Source organism: Talpa europaea (assembly GCF_964194135.1).
Source record: "Talpa europaea genome assembly, chromosome: 14".
NCBI lineage: Eukaryota > Metazoa > Chordata > Mammalia > Eulipotyphla > Talpidae > Talpa > Talpa europaea.
In genome coordinates this window covers 9,443,263-9,460,839 of record NC_140082.1, presented here as the reverse complement: position 1 = coordinate 9,460,839, position 17,577 = coordinate 9,443,263, and the positions used below count along the sequence as shown (strand labels likewise).

The window sequence follows — 17,577 nt, the reverse complement described above, 5'->3', positions numbered from 1 at the left end:
TTGGCTTGTACATGGAATCACTTCATCCTACTCATAACAGAAGGTTCCACCACTCTATCCACGACCGCCTGTTTTAGCACACCCAACCTGCATCCAGGTGCAAGGTCCCACCTGTGACAACATGGCAGAGAGAATGTCTGTTTATAAACACCGTTTAAAACTGTTTATGAACATGCTGGGTAAGACTCAGTTTATTAACAAATATTCCTTTACTTTTTTTTTTAAAGATTTATTTATTTATACAAGAACCGGAATACAGGCCAGAGGCGCGGAAAGGTGAGAGGATTCACCAGAGATAGAGCAGGGAACAGAACAGGCAGACTGACTGGAGTACACTGCTGAAGGGAGCCGTGGGGGAGGCAGGAGAGGTCTGCCATGCCACGTGGGACCCTTGCCAGGCCGGCCGGTATCGAACTGGCGCTGCAGAGGCTGCGGACAGCTTCATAGCGCAGTGTTCACCGCCTGTGCCACCAGGGGAGGCCCTACAGTCTTTTTAACCTCCTAAGAAGTCAGAGAAATTGCAAGAAGCCCCAAATAAAGCAAGTGCTAAAAGCAGAAAAAGCAGTGAGACTAGAGGACTGAGGCAGAGGACTCTGGCCAGCACCAAGAGGAACATCAGAATGAAGACCTCTGCCTGGAAGCTGGGGCCTTTGATGGTGACTCAGTAAAAAAAAACATCAGTAAAGAGTCTGCCCAGAAACTTGTCTGCCTGAGGATTACTTGGGATGGGGAAGGTTTGCCACAATCACACGTGGGTCCTAACACAGGGCAAGTTTGAATTTACACTACTGATAAGGCTGTCCAGTAAGAGTTCAAAGTATTTTCAGGTTGCTAATATGTCTCTTTGGCTAATTCTACACCGATCTTCTCAGTGAAGAGACTCAACCAGTCCCCTCTACAAATCAAGATCAGCCAAATAGAACCCCACAATTAAAAAAAGAAAAGAAAAAAGTGGAAACAGCTCATAATACGTGAGACAGAAAACAACAGAAGAACTAGATTTCCAAGGATATCAGACAGTTTTCAGGTAAAGAAAACAAAATAAACATGCTGAAAATGTCTACAGAAATAAAGGGATAGGGGATCAAAAGCAGCAAAACTGATTAAGTAGATTTAAAAAACCAAACAAACTTAATTTCTAGATATTAAAAAGTCAATGGATGAGATAAACAAGTAATAAGACACAGTTCAAGAGAGAGTACACTAACTAGAAGAGAGATTTAAGTAATTGTTCAGAAACTAACTCAGAGAGAAAGAGATGGAAAATTTGAATAAGCGGAGCACAGCACAGAGGACAAAACAAGTGGATCTCGGGGCCTTCCCGTTGGCGCAGCGGTTCAGCGCTGGGTTGCGAAGCTGCCCGCAGCCTCTGCAGCGCCAGTTTGATCCCCGGCCACCGGGCGAGGGTCCCACATGGTGCGCAGACCTCTCCTGCCACCCACTGCTCCCTTCAGCAGTGTACTTCATTGGTCTGCCTGTTCTGTTCCCCGCTCTGGTTCTGGTGAATTCTCTCACCCTCCCACGCTTCAGACTGTACCTAGTGCATGTATAAATAAATAAATAAATAAATATTAAAAAAAAAAAAAAGTGGGTCTGATGCACACCTAGTTTGGATTTCAGAAAGCAGGAGAACTGAGGGAAATTTTCAATAACAGGATGGCTGAGAATTTTCTACAACCCGAAGGAAGCAAGCACAAGAAATCCCAAGCACACCTAGAGATACGAGTGGATCACAGAAAATTAAAGGCAAGGAAAAAATCTTCCAAGTAGTCAAAAGAAGAGAGTCCCACAAGGAAGCGACAAGTAGAGCAACAGCCATCATCTCAGGAGCAGCGATGGACATGGGCAGCAGAGAGGAAATAAATGACTGTCCACCTGGAATGACAAAAGGTTAGCAAGACCACCTTTCAAGAATGAGGGTGTTTTTTAGATTAAAAACACAAAGAATGCTTGTGGCCAACAGACCCTCACTAAAAAACTGCTAAAGCATATACTTTTGGGAGATGGAAAATCACTCTGGAATAAAGGTCTGAGATGCTGGAAGGAAGAGTGAACAAAGATTCGAGTAAATACACATGAAAATATACATATGTTGACTATATACAACGACCATGCTGAATTTGGGTTAAATAAATTGAACAAACTGTATTAAGTCGTTATTATTCCTAACAGCCGAGTAGCAAGAATCAGGGGAACTGTACTGTGGCCACGAAGACGCCAGATGCATAGGGACCCTCCAGCATGACCGTTTGGAATGAACAGATACTTCCTTGGAAAGTATCTGGTGTTTGGCACACAGGAGCGACTCACTATATATGTGATGAAAGAATGAATAAACGCTGCACCTCCCTGCCTGTATCTACCGATTACAGGGAATGATATGCCAGCCTTACAGTAAAGACACGCCTCATGCATACAAACGAACACACATTAAGTCAATTTCCTTTCTACCAAGAGCAGCATATTTAGATATTTCATAAGTGCAAGATACAGCTTCATTCAACACAGATCTGGAAGTACAAGACTAGCAATACTCATTAAATACATTCTCTCTCTCTCTCTCTCTCTCTCTCTCTCTCTCTCTCTAAAAGAAACAAAAGAGAAGCCCTCTCAGTCTTTGGTATAGAATTTACGATGTATACAATCCAAGTTGCTGCTCTGACCTAATATAAATATGACCCACAAAAAAAGTCAAAATTTTTACTACCAAAAAAATGCAGGGTCTGCATATCGATATTCACACACAAAGCTAAGTGAACAGCATCTATAAATTCACAGATGAGCTAAGATTTTTAAAAAATGATGAGAATGACAGACAATTGTGGAGGGAGGGGGAGCTAGTGAGAAAAGAGTAAATCATACACAAAACAGCCAATAAAAAAATAAAAAAGCAGTTAATATACATGAATAATGGATGTCTGATTTAAAAGCAGTTTACTCCAATATGATGTAATTTTTGACAATCAGCCAGAGAGACTATTTTGTAAGTCCTTGCCAGAGATAAGTCAGAGCGTGCGGCTTGGTAACACTGCGTATCTGCGAACATGTGGAAAATGACTTTCACCACCATCCCAAAGGTGACTTTCTGTTGGCAAACAAAAACCTGCCTCTCAGGTATACTTAGCAGCAACCAGCAAGATGCAAAGCTTGAGAAAGAAAGGGCCCCTGATACAAGCACAGATCCCTGAAATGAAGCACCCTCTCAACTGTTTCCATGACATGCTTCTGGCACAGCCCATACTCATATTCAGCACAAAGAGAGAAGCAGCCTGGGCTGCTTTCATGTTTAAGTTTTAATTGGAGTGACAAGCCCATGAGGCCAAGATATTTCAGGGATGGGACGGTGTTGCTGAGCGTCGCCAGGCGCTGGGTAGCAAGGCCCGCGTGCTCTCCCCACCACCACGTGCCAATGCACCTGCAACCCCCGCTGTTCCAGGACTGGACTCTGCCCGGGAAAGCAGTGCCAATCACGTAGACTGTGCCAAACGTGGGGGGCTTTGTGATGTGGGCAGATGTCTACAAAGGACCAAAGCGAGGCCAAATGAACACCTATTGTGACCTGAGGCTGCAAAGAGCCCAGAGAGCAAGAAAGCGCACGGGTGAAATCCAGCAAGCATGATCCAAATCTCCCCCACATCCATAGGTGGTGAGAATAATAAAGGCAGGCAGGTCTATTTGTGCAGGGAGCAGAATATGGCTCTCTGTGATGCGTTAGGGAGCTCCAGACAATCCCTGTCCTGGTGCTAAAATAAGGATGAGAGATATGTCCACAAAGAATAGCTAAGGAGTATAGACAATAAACAAGAAATGTTAACTCTCAGAGTATTTAGCTCAGCAAAGAGATTGTAATCACTATGCAACTGCACAACTGAAAGCTGAAAATCCTCACACCTTCCCTTTCTGTTCCTGATGCACCTCATCGTGGAGTTTCAAAGCACTTCACAAATATTTACCAGAGGTAACTAATGACGGTCCCCATGAGAAAATTATCAAATCTATTTTATAAAGGGAGGAAAATCAGGTTTCACTATGAAATGAACTCTTTTAAAATTCAAAGTTGCTCAGATGAGATGTGAAACATGAGAAGATAGTAAGTGAGAAGACTGTAACATGAAGACATCGAGAAGCCCAGAGACTCAGCATCATGCACCTCACTCAGGACACCACACTGACCTGATCATCAGTTTTCTTTGACTAAGCTGGCCACTTTTAGTTTGGCCCCAAGTTAGATTGCACAAAGGCTAGCCGGGGCAGACAGGCAGAATGCGTGGACATCCCATCACCGAAACACACGGCAGTTTATGGAAGAGCGTAAAAGACCGCAGCGGTCAATCAGGGCCTTTGGCACAGGGCAAAGAGCCCACGCTGGGGGAGCCCCTTCACATGACTAGAGGGCCTACCGACGTGCAACAGCACTACACAGCCAAGCCTGCACCGGAGGACATGTGCTGAGCAGGGGTTTGCACGTGAGATGACATTATAAATACTAGCTGTTGTTAATAATCACAGTATCTCTTTCCACACATTCTTTTAGAGTATTATTCCATTTGATTCTCACAACCACAAGAAGGAAGAGAGACAAATACTACTGTCTACTTTTTATGCATAAAGAAACCAAGGCTTAAACAATTTAAAATAACTTGCCTCATCCACAGCTAATGACGAAGCAGAAGACAAGAGCCCAGTTGCTCTCATCCCTGTGCCAATGTCTGCCACCCATCACAATGCCTTTTCCTGGTTCCGGACAAAAAGGTCATTAAGAAGGACTAGCATTTATGGTATTCTCGTACATGCAAAGCACTTCAACACATTCACACCCGACCCCTGTTTCCACAGGGTGCATATCATAGGTGAAGATGTCAAATCACACTACTGCTAAGTTTTGGAACTAGGATTCAAACCTCGTGGGCAACCTCCAAGCCCATGCTCTGCAAACACCTACTCCAGCCCCCAGGACCAGCAGCACATGGCAGACATGTAGATTCTCAGGTCCTACCCCAGACTCACTGGATCAGAAGCCCTGGGGGTAGGGTCCAAAGAACCGTATTTTTCTGATACCTCCTGGAATTGAGAACCCCTGCACTATACTGCTACTGACTGCGCAAGCCAAAAAACTTCTTTTTCAACCAGTAATCAGGTGTTACTCAACTACGAAACCTCACTGCCTGCCTCCCAAGCCATACTGATCTAAGAACCGTGCTGGGCAAGGACAGTGTGGTGTGCAGATCCTGGCTGCTGCGAGAGTCAGAGCAGGGGGTGACGGTCACCAAGAGCCAGAAGAGTTGATGAAGCGCCTGCTGGTAGGTGGGACTCTGGATGGACCTTCCCTGAACGCACTTGGAAAGATAGGAGGGAAGAGGGAATGTTATTGCTAGGTGGGAATAAGCATGACATGCTCTGGATGGCCCTGGTCTGGCTGGAGTGAGGGGCTCATTTTGGAGGTGTGGGATGGAGAGAAGGAGCCTGAGCACCCAGGGCCTGGCAAGGCAGGCAGAAGATGGGCCTGATCACAGCGCTCAGCATGCACCCTGGCCCTGACAGAACCTGAACGGGACCATGAGAAGGGATGCTAACAGGTGGCACAGAAGTGAGGAAAATGCAGGAGGCCAGGGAAGTTATCTTAATGTCACTTTCAACATATATTTTAAGACATTTTAAGACTAATTGTGGGCATGAGATCAGAATTCACACCCTAAGGCAATGCCACAGCGCAGAGGCCACCCGAGGAAGCTGGTGGAGCCAGGGTTGAACATCCTCACCTAGAAAGACTCAGACGTTCAACTCTGAGTATCAATTCTGCGTAGGTCCAGTGAGTTTGGTCCAGTATCAAGGGCACTGTTCAGCAGCAAGAGTGGCGCGCAGAGGCTGGGACCCAGGTCACAGGCAGAGCTGCTTTCTGTCTGCTGCCCAGTATAGACAATTTGTGACCTCATTTTGACATGCTGTAAATCTAGTCATTCCTCCCGAGTCCCTTTATTTGGAATGTGATCTTTCAGACGTGAACTAAGCTGGAGTTTTCCTCTGCCTATCTACAAAACCGTAAATTAATAGCTCACTGAGAGAATGCCTAAAAGTTACTTTCTGTCCATTAGAAGATTCATCTGCAACTCAATAATTGATAAGTTAATTATAAACCCACTCTCTCAGGCAGTGTCTTATAGAAGACTAAACTCTGGGTAAATTAATAAATCATATTCATCGATTTATTGAATAAAAAACAAAAGTTCTCTACTTTGTAATATTTTCTTAGTCTAGTTTAAGCTGCTGTGTATATTTGGAAAACAGTTAAACATTCGAAATATTCTGAAATTCAAATTCACGAGCACATTTTCTGTGTGCCCTCTTTCTGTTTCCTAATCCCCCTCAAACACCACCATCAGGTCATCAGTTTCAACTGTCTGGGGAGAGATATATATGTATCTCCAAACCATGTAGTGGAAGGTAGACATTTCTAATAGCCCTGTCCAATCTTCATTAACTAAAAAATAAGCTGATTTTCAACCCTAACAAACCTAGTTGCTGTTTGGAACATATTTACTGACAATGTGGCACAAAGAAACAGAAGCCAAGCCTGTCCAAGTTCATGCTCTCCCATGGGTGTGGGATGGGAAGCAGGATGGAAATTCCACATACATAATCAGGAGACATTAGAAAAATTAGGCCCTAAATAAAATTCTAAGCTTAATGTAAAAGGTGAAAGAAAGGCAAACAATCACTATACTTCAATGTAATGGTCTGATGAACTGTCTCATTGATCAGCATACTGTTCAATGTTTTTAAACATTAGACAGTCATACAAGTATCACTGAAATGCAAAAACTATGTGTGAACAAAGACTAAAGACTCAGTTCCAGTCTTCTTCATTAAGGCTTCACATCTCAAAGGCTTTTATACAAAGTGACTCAGCATTCACAGTAACTTACTGCAGTAGTTCTGCAAGAAATGAGATTGAGCCATCCTTCTCTAAGCTAAATGCATTCTTTCTTTTTTTCTTTCTTTTTTTTTTTTTTTTTTTTTATAGAGGCATGCTTTATTTATTTGTTTGCTGGTTTGTTTGTTTGTTTGTTTTTACATGCACTGGGTACAGTCAGAAGCGCGGGAGGGTGAGAGAATTCACCAGAGCCAGAGCGGGGAGCAGAGCAGGCAGAAGGTCCGAAGTACACTGCTGAGGGGAGCAGCGGGCAGCAGGAGAGGTCTGCACGCCATGTGGGACCCTCCTCTGGTGGCCGGGGAGCAGCCGGGGATCGAACCGGCGCCGCAGAGGCCGCGCGCAGTTTCGCAACCCAGCGCTCAACCGCTGCGCCACCGGGGAGGCCCTAAATGCATTCTTTCAAAGCAATTTTGGGGAAAATGAATTTTGTAGAGACCACAGACTGCTGTTACTACAAAGCACTGCTTCAGCACAGCTCCCATGCTATCCCACAGGTACCTATGACCAGAGAGCCTGCATCATCACCCAGCACCACTTCTTATCCCCCTGGTCCCCCAAACTCCCTCCTTTCTCTAGCCTCTGCCTAGACTGCCCCCTTGCCCAGGGTTTCCTATGAACTCTCACCGGACCCCATCAACCCAGTGTGGGTGGGCGGTAGAGGAAGTTCCTAACAAGAACCAAACACCAGTCCCAGGACTCTCCTTTCTTTCCCAGGATTCTCCCATTTGGAAACTTGAGAAGTGTAACTCACCTAAAGTTTATCTGACTCCAGAACCCTTGTTCGATCCCCAAAGGTTCTATCACTACCTTGATTTAAATGATTTTTTTTTTTATAGAGGCATGCTTTTATTTATTTGTTTGCTGGTTTGTTTGGTTTATACATGCACTGGGTACAGTCAGAAGCGCGGGAGGGTGAGAGAATTCACCAGAGCCAGAGCGGGGAGCAGAGCAGGCTGAAGGACCGAAGTACACTGCTGAGGGGAGCAGCGGGCGGCAGGAGAGGTCTGCACGCCACGTGGGACCCTCCTCCGGTGGCCGGGGAGCAGCCGGGGATCGAACCGGCGCCGCAGAGGCCGCGGGCAGCTTCGCAACCCAGCGCTCAACCACTGCGCCACTGGGGAGGCCCTCACTACCTTGATTTAGCAGAAAGTACTTTTCCTGACACTCCCTGTAACCTTCACCACTCTCTCCCAGGAGCACTAGACCCTAAAGCACTCTTTGCTTCTACGAGTAACAGCAGCATTCCAAGAAACACTTTTCGCAGAATTGCCCATCACAAATGAATTGGGTCCCCAAGGTCTCTAAGTCAGAGGTCTCTTGCACTGTTTTGAGCAACCCTAGCCTCCGTAGAGGTACTCCAGGGTTCTCACAACATGTGAGGAGACTCTCATTTACATCCACAACTGACACCATATTAACACTCAAACACGTACAAAACACTTGAAGGTTCAATCCTCGTCTATCTGTATAACTTACCACCACTCTAGAGATCAGCAAACTCACGGAGACATTCTCCCTACTACCTCATGTTCATTTCAAAGCAGAGAAAACCAGTGGTGAGGCCCACAAGAATGCACGATCCATCCGGTTCCAGTGCCAACAGAAATCTAGCGTGACGAGATGTTCAGTGAATGGCTCCCTGTGTGATCAACATTACCCAACAACCCAACTGGCTTCCAAGAGCTACTTTCCTAAACTTCGCCAAGAAGAAAGTCAATATAAAAAAATTTAAAGGTTTATAAGTGAAAGTGAAAAATAAATGAGACATCTGCTTTATGAACTTTCAATTTTAAAGTATTCACACTGCCTGTAAAATACAAGCTTTTTATTTGTCTCTGGAATGGCCCCTCGAACAAAAGACAAGACAGATTTCCTATTTGATGTAGGATGATTAAAGAATGGGTCCAGAATCCACAAACGCTGGTTCCAAAGGCTCTCCCAGGCAGATACTACCACTCATGAGTGCAAGCAACCAATCCAGTCTTTTCACGTCTGTGTATAGGGAATGATTACCATAAGAGACGTTAGTAATTATTTTCCAGCGTGATGTAAGCTGAGGCAGCAGCGCCAAGCGAGCGTCCTTGTCAAACACATTCCAGCCTTGCCTTCTGGATTACTTCACTCACATCTCCCTGATTAGGATGCATGCTGCATGCTGCTTAATACAATCTGCTACTGAATGCCAAGTACTTCAGAACTAAATTAGGAAATATGTCCAAATACATAGAATGATGCTAAGAGCTCTAAGTGGATCTCTCTCTTTCTTTATGAGGCATGAGACTCATCGTCAACATAATGCTCTTAAATGAGGCAATTCTATCTTCCAACCTTCCACCTCTGAGAGCAAAATTTAATGCAGGTAGCAAAAGAATTAATAAAGATGATAGGGAATCATAAATACATTTTCATGGATGGAAGTTATTTTTGACAGATTCAGGAAATATGAGACATAAAAACTGATTTTAAAGGGATGTTTGGGCATAAAAGGCTACATTAACAGAGTTCACACTGGTCTCTGCACTGCAGCATGATGGAGAGATGAGGCCAGAATCACTGGGGTTACATTTGCTTTCTTCCACAATCATAGGCCACTTAGCAATGGCTACGTTTAAGGTCACTTATGCAGTGAAGTCTGAGAACTTAAGAATGCAACATCAAAACTTAACATATTTTCACCTAGAAGTAAAAGACTTCCAAGTAACATTCTCACCATATACCTCTTGCCCAACAAGAGACAGGAACTGATGGAAAGGTAACAAACTATCTCCTGCCCAATCATTTCTGCCAGCAACAAGCATGGTCCTTAAGACATTGTACTAGAAGAAACAGTACGGCAGTGGATTCCTCAACCCATTCCAGAAGCCCTCAGCTACCCAGCAGCCAAAATGGTGAATCAGATTCACACAATTCCACCAATTAAGGGGAAAAATTAGCCACCTATTCACTTGAAGAATTAAGGAATATGGGTACTGTACAGGAGCAGAAAGGTGTCCAACTCTCTTCATTTTACAGAAGAGAAAAGAGGCAGGTTAATTTAAATCTTAAAGGAATCACAAACTCTCCACAGCAGTTCCAAATCAATCGAGCAGGGGCACCTATCAGTGTGAGCTGCAGCTCCTTCCATCTAACCACAGCCTGTGAGGACTGTCTGTCCTACTGCACTGATTCTAAGTGAAGCAAAGGGATTTTCAATAAATAGTTGCTCATCTTGAAGCACAAAGCTACAAAATAACTCAAATGAAGGGCAGGGCCAGACAGACCTCTATTTATTTCTTCTGGCCTCAGTTTTGTTGTGATCTTCCTGTTATGCACACGAAAGAAAAAATGTCAGTGAGTTATTAGGGAAATGGGAAGCACTGCCACTCACATACTTCCCCAGATCTGCCTTCTACAGAGGGCGATGTCTATCAGAATCATGAAGGCCCAAACCCTTCTGACCCATCAAGCTCACCTGCAGGAGCTTATCCTACAAATATATTCATGTGGGCCCAGTGTTGTTTGCCATAGCAAAAGGCTGAGAACAATCTCTAATCACTGGACATCCACCAGGTACATCATATAATGTCACACATACACACTGACATGGCATGCACACACCCAATCCACCAGTAAGCTCTTTATTATAAGAAATGATGAGATGGTCTCCAAGAGATTGTGATATAGGAAAAGCTAAGTAAAGAACAGTAAGCTGGTACTTCACCATTTATATCTTTAAAAGAAAGGAGTGAAGGGCCTCCCCGGTGGCGCAGCGGTTGAGCGCTGGGTTGCGAAACTGCGCGCGGCCTCTGTGGCGCCGGTTCGATCCCCGGCTGCTCCCCGGCCACCAGAGGAGGGTCCCACATGGCGCGCAGACCTCTCCTGCCGCCCGCTGCTCCCCTCAGCAGTGTACTTCGGTCCTTCTGCCTGCTCTGCTCCCCGCTCTGGCTCTGGTGAATTCTCTCACCCTCCCGCGCTTCTGACTGTACCCAGTGCATGTATAAACAAAACAAACAAACAAACCAGCAAACAAATAAATAAAGCATGCCTCTATAAAAAAAAATAAAAAATAAAAAATAAAAGAAAGGAGTGAAGATAATTGTAAGCTAATTTGCTTACACGTGCATAAAATATTTCTGAAAGGATGCACAATAAACTGGCACTGATCTGGCTCCAGGAAAAGAAAGCAGGGGGCAGGTTGAAAGGACACTGCATACTCTTCCTTTCGTGTCTTTGGATTTCTGAAACAAGTGAAGGCATTGATCAAAACCACTTTGTTTTTTTTAAAGATGTTTGAAGATCTGCTCTTTTAACAAAGAGTGAAGATAGATAAAAAATCTTTTTTCTCCTACAACTTTACTTGGCAAAGGAAATGCTGGCAAACTCAAGTGTGGCCCCTACTTCTGGCCTCTGAAATCCAGGCCTGAGCATCTCTGTGCATAAGCAAACCCAGCACGAGAGCTCTCGCTCTCCCTCTGCTCCTTCTGACCCAAGCTGGAAGGAACTGACCAGCTGCAGCCACAAGCCTTTCCTTAAGAAAGAAATGAACCTTTGGTAAGTTACTTGGTTTTATTTCCTTAGAAATCTATGCTTATTAACGGAGTGAGGTTACTTAAGCACCAGTTTGTTGAATATGTGCGCTGAATAATGCTATTTTAAGACTCCAACACCAGGAACACAACTGGTGATCCTAACTATCTGTGATGAGTGCGTGGTGGGCTGGATGGCGGACACATGAATGGATGAACTTGAACCATTATTACTCAATGCTCAGACAGCTTGGTGCCTAAGCATGCTGATGTGATTATCATATTGTACATATTGTACAGGATATTCTCCAACTACACAAAAATAACACCTCTGGAATGCTTCTTCTGGTTAGGGACATTTTAGTTCCTCACTAAAATTCTATATCAACATTTGAACTTCACTGTTTGCTTTTATCACAGTTAATCAATAATGGACTATAGCTAAACCCCAGTTCTGTATCAGGCACAAACAAAGATAAACCAAACTCTCTGTTCTCATAAAGCCTTCATCTGAGTCCTAGATACACAGGCCAGAGGCACAGACACAAGCCCCAAGTGTATATAGCTCCAGGCAAACTCTACTGCTAATAGTCACCAACCACCCTCATAAAATGTGCTGGAGCACATGCTGCTGGCGCGCGTGCAGACAGCCAAACTCGGCATTCGTGGGCACTGGGACGCGTGCACCATGGGAGATGAGTTGAGAATTATGACATTACATTACAGGGTAGCAGGACGATACTAAACTCTCACAGAGCCACCCATGACATGGCTCGACACATACAGGCATGTTATAAGACAGCTGCATTTCTTAAAAATGCAGTTTTCTCAAAAGCAGAAACTCCATTAAACACAGTCAGAGGGAAAATCCAGCTTCCGCCAAAATAAGGAAAGTTTCTTAGATAACACTTGGCTTTCCTTGCATTTGAGTAGGTGGCATTCATGCTGGAGAAACATCTCAATGCAAAGTTATTACTAACAATAACCAACCATCCCACACAGGTTTGTACTGTACATATTTGCCTGACTAAATAAACACTACTGTCAGATTTCAGAGAGATGCTTCATCACATTCTTGTAGCAAATTTACTTCCACTCAATTTTAAAATGCATATGAAAACTACCAAGTATCAAGCTATTTGAGGGACCATAAACTTTTTAAAAGGAATTTTCATAAAATTAAGGTGTTAAACAGTTAATTCTTATGCTTATAGCTTTGAATTTGCTTGGATATTTTGAGGGGCATACAAAAAAGTACCTAGCATGGCCCAGTCTAATTCTGTGCAATTTAAAACTGTTCCTTTAAGTGGTTTCTCAAATAAACCCATTATGACATCACTACAGAAATGATCCATTCAGTTAAGTCAGAGAAACAGGACCTGCTAGATTAAAAAAATCTATTAAAAATATGAAAAAATTAAAGCAGGCTGGTATTAAATATATCGACCACCTCATTACACTGAGAACTGGAGAAATAAATGAGATAACTCAAACCTGAAAGCATGATGGATAGAAAGCAAATAGTCTCTCTTTTCTTAACAAATAAGCTCACCAAAATTGGAGAAGAAAGTCTTTCAAAGCCCAAGAAAGGAAACTGGTGACAGACTGCCCAAATACATCTTAGACACCTCTCAGAGAGCTGGCATGTTTAAATCGCCATCTACAACCACCAACGACTGTACCCTCCCTCCACTTCTCAAGAAGACAAAACACAGGAGCTGTATCTTCACAGACTCTCCTGCTAACACTTGCTGAATATGCATCTACAAGCTGGTTGAGCCTGACCCACAAAGGGATCTCTTCTCACAGGGAGATCACAGTAAGACCTGGTTATTTCCTACTGTTTTCTACCTTCCTGGATGAAGCCTATATAATTGGAATCCAGGACACTTCAATTCTTCAAGCATTTACTAGGTTGCAAAACTGTACATAGATAAATGAGAGTTGATCTTGCACATAGGAGAAAACACCACGTTAAAAATACATGAGAGGGGCCTCCCCGGTGGCGCAGCGGTTGAGCGCTGGGTTGCAAAGCTGTCTGTGGCCTCTGTGGTGCCGGTTCGATCCCCGGCTGCTCCCCGGCCACCAGAGGAGGGTCCCACATGGCGCGCAGACCTCTCCTGCCGCCCGCTGCTCCCCTCAGCAGTGTACTTTGGTCCTTCTGCCTGTTCTGCTCCCCGCTCTGGCTCTGGTGAATTCTCTCACCCTCCCGTGCTTCTGACTGTACCCAGTGCTTGTAAAAATTTAAAAAAATTAAAAAAAAATTAAAAAAAATGTATGAGAGGCCAGACTCAAACTACCACTGGTAGAAGTAACAGGAAGCACATGGCAATGGCTGTCTGGAAGGTGCCAGGCACTGTGCTGAAAGCTTTACGTGTCTGCATTTCACCCCACCATTCTCCGAAGTAGGCACTGTTATGAACACTTTCACAAATGAGGAAACTGAGGCATTAGAGGGTTAAGTGACCTGCTTAAGGTCACACTCAGGGTGGCAGACTGGAGGGCAGGCCTGGACACAGGTGGTATGCATCCAGAGCCTGGCTCTTCCCCAGTTCACAAAGCTGTTATGTGGCAAAGCCTTCCTTCCTTCCTTAGAGGAGGTATCATCAGAGTAGCCACTGGCTTTAGAGAGAAGTTCCTTTCCAGGGATTATACCCAGTGCCGTGAGGGTCGAGAGCAGCTAAATTAGAGGGAAAACAAAACTTATATTCCTTTCCCTGGATTTCACTGGAAGAATAAGAGAAATTTAGAAATCAGCTTTAAAACATTTAAGACTAAGTACCTGGCCTAGAGTCAGGACAGTAAAATACTAGGCAATGATAAAATGTAGTCATCATGCAAAGAATTTAATGAGAAACCTGTCTCCTCGTTTCTGACTCAGTATGAGGTAACTTTTACACACTTTTTACACACTGTTGGTGAGACTGTAAATTTTGATACAACTGACATCCTAAGTACATATACCTTCTGACCCCCAAAATAACTGCTGGGAACTTCTACTAGAGATACACTACAAACATTTTGGCAAGTTGCAACACACATCATAATAGCATTCTAAAAGCCCACAGGGGTGGAGACAGGTTAAACAGGTTAAGCATCTGGGACCCTCAAGAGAGCCTGTGCATGGTGGCATGCGACGCCCTATACAGATTACTGAGCACAGACCAGTAAGCAAGGATCTCATTTATACATGCAGAAGTTTAGTGTATAAATATACTTATATATGCATTAAATTTTTCTACATGAATTCCTGAAAAATGTTTTGTTTCTTTTGCAGAGTAGGCTGGGAGAAAGGAGAAGAAAGAAAACAATTACTTTTCACTTTATATCCTTTCGAAGTGCTTAAATTTTTTTTTACCACGCTGGTAGAGTACCTGAATACATCTAAAAAAATTTTTTTTTTACATTTTTTTAAACTGTCACCAAACATCCCACTATTTTTGTACCTTGTTTCCTTCGTATACCCATCCCAGACTCTTCACACCAAAAGCAGCCTGGTTGGCTGAGACATCTAGGCACGTGACAAGCTGGCCATAGACATAATGGAGCGTCCTGGCAGAGTCATCAGCTTTAAGCAGGTACACCAGGTCTCCAGCAGTGGCCACGGCCACAGGGTACCTCCCGGTATCTGGAACTATTTCAAGGTAGTCAACCTGTTAAAGAGTTAAGCATTAAAGAACGGTTTAGTCCTTAAGAGCTCACCTATAATTCATACAAATTTGGTCAAAAATAAATCTTCCTACACATGAATGAGAATACGAGTAACCCAACAGGAAAAACATGGGAAAAGGGAGAGCTGACAAGAAATTAAACATATACAGTTCTTACACAAATGAAGATATACTCATCATAAAAGAAACAATACACTTCTAATAAAAAAATACAAAGTAAACATTCACCAAAATATCTATCACATCAATAAAGACTAATTAGTCTGATAAGGTCCTGGGGTAATGGAGGGGATAACCATATTTATGACCCCCATTTATTTATGGTTGGTGGGATATAATGTGGTCAAACTTCCAGGGAGGGTAAGCTGGCAACACCACAATGTTAAATGCAAATAATCGTTGACCTAATAATTCACTTTAGGAATTTACTTACAAGTAACTCACATTTATGAAAATGATCATTTACAAAGTTATTTGCTGCAGCACTATTTTGCCATTGCTAAAAACTGGAAAAAACAAAGTATGCGTAATTAATAACTATCAGTTCATCTATTCCTTGCACAACCACATAGTCAAAGATAAAATTGTGCAGATGTCTCTGCAAACATACAAATGGCATCATCTCCAAGGGGAATCTGAAGGAGGAAGCAGGGAAGCCAGGTGAGCCACAGGACTCAGCAGAGCGGTGGGGCACAGGAGCTCCGATGCGCCTAGCCTAAGTCTCCTAGCAAGGGCGCTTCACGGAGGGAAACAAGCTGTTCGATGGAGCGGATGGGAGGTCTGTCACTGTAAACCTTTCTGTGTCTTTTAAATTCAGAACCATCAGGATGTGAGAACTACTCAACAATGAAAGATTTTAGTAGTTTTGCTTTTCTCACAAGACATAAAAAATAAAATTCATTCTGTTCCAAATTGGCAAAAAAATCACATTTTAACAATTGTGCAAATACCAAAAACATGTTGACATGGGTGAGCAGTACCTGAGCTACCTGCTCACTCCTGGCCTCAGTGTCCAAGGTAGGAAGGCCACCGCAAACAGGCATCTTTGTGCCACTGCAGTACTCCTGGCTGCGTTATTGCTACCACCTTCTCTGGTATACACAGGAACGAGTTGCTCCCTTCAAGAATCATTTGCTTTCCTATGTCCATGAGTGACACAGGTCCCCTGAGTGCAATTTACATCAGCTTTTCACCTCAAAAAAATTCTGAATGTCCAAAAGCAGGTGAGCCATGCTGTGCAATTATGAAAATCCACAGTGAAAAAGACAGCATTGCCCTGACAGCAAGCCAAATGAGTTCAAAAACCCAAATCCTGAGGACAGTCCAGAAGCTTGAGAGAGTAAACATCCAGGAGACTCACTAATCCTCGGGTCCAATGGTGGCAGCCCCACACCCCAAGCCATGGGCCATCACAAAGGATGGATGTTCTGGGGTAACACCACAAGCCCGGGAACACGGCCATAGCAATTCAGGGAGCATATCTGGGGAAGACAAAAATGGCCCAGCTCTAAAAGCCAGGGGGTCCCTTTTCCAGAGATAGCACATTCTGTGGCAACACCTCATCCAGGGTGAGAAATAACACGTAAAGCCTGTCATGACACATGCCTCCAGCAATGGCTGTTTGCTTCCTCTCTCCTATTCTAAAAATCATTTCTGATTTTCCAAAAGTCAACATCCTCAGTGTAGCCATTTAATTTCATCTTAATGTTGGATTTCTGACAGACCAAGAGGCTCAGATTGACAGTGGTTGTGCCATTTGCTGGGAGCTGTAACTACTTTAAAAAGCTTCCAGTCTTGCCAGGATACCACCTTAATGCCAAGACAGGATTTATGCTTTAGAAAGGGACTCACATCTCAAGTAATTGAGTTTTCATAATTATTGCTCCTCTGTAGTATTCTTTAGTCAGAGACCAAACAGCACACACTGTGGTAGCTTTGAGAACAAACAGAAATATGCTATTTTTGCATTTTTCTGATAAAACTCTAAGATGAGATGACATCAGGTGTTTTGGGGGGGGGAACACTACATCCACTCTGCAGGCACTGTTCATTAAAGAGACAAGAAGCTTACAGAGGTAAAGCAGTAACCCCATGGCTTCTTAGTTATTCAAGTCTAACAAGATTTTTACTAGATGAAGAGAGAGAGGAACAGAATTTGCTCCAGTCAGGCCATCAGTTCAATGCAGGCATCTCTGTTCAATTTCCCACTAGTGCCAAAGTCAAGACTGTTTAAATTAAATCCAAATTCAGCATAGACAGATTTGAGCTCTTTCTTTACCACCAAATCATCTCCCACCATACAAATGTAGAGACTCACATTCAACTGAACTCAGAAACAAGCTCTATGTAAAGAACTCTTATGGTTGGCTCGGCCTCACACTTGACACCCCAGACATGGCTATCCAATTGACACTGACTTAAATCTATTTTCACTCAAGAGTCACTATGAATTCCAGGTGAGAAAACTTGG

General features: G+C 43.6%; 1 protein-coding gene across 1 annotated transcript in view; it reads right to left on the bottom strand.

Moving 5' to 3' along the window:
• FBXW8 (F-box and WD repeat domain containing 8) overlaps positions 1-17,577 on the bottom strand; it is a gene marked incomplete at both ends in the record, with an annotated part of 108,205 nt that overhangs the window by 21,563 nt on the left and 69,065 nt on the right. The window contains one exon of the mRNA XM_084253384.1: positions 14,883-15,089. Coding sequence (XP_084109510.1) covers positions 14,883-15,089 — 207 coding nt within the window. The remainder of the gene's footprint in view (positions 1-14,882; positions 15,090-17,577) is intronic.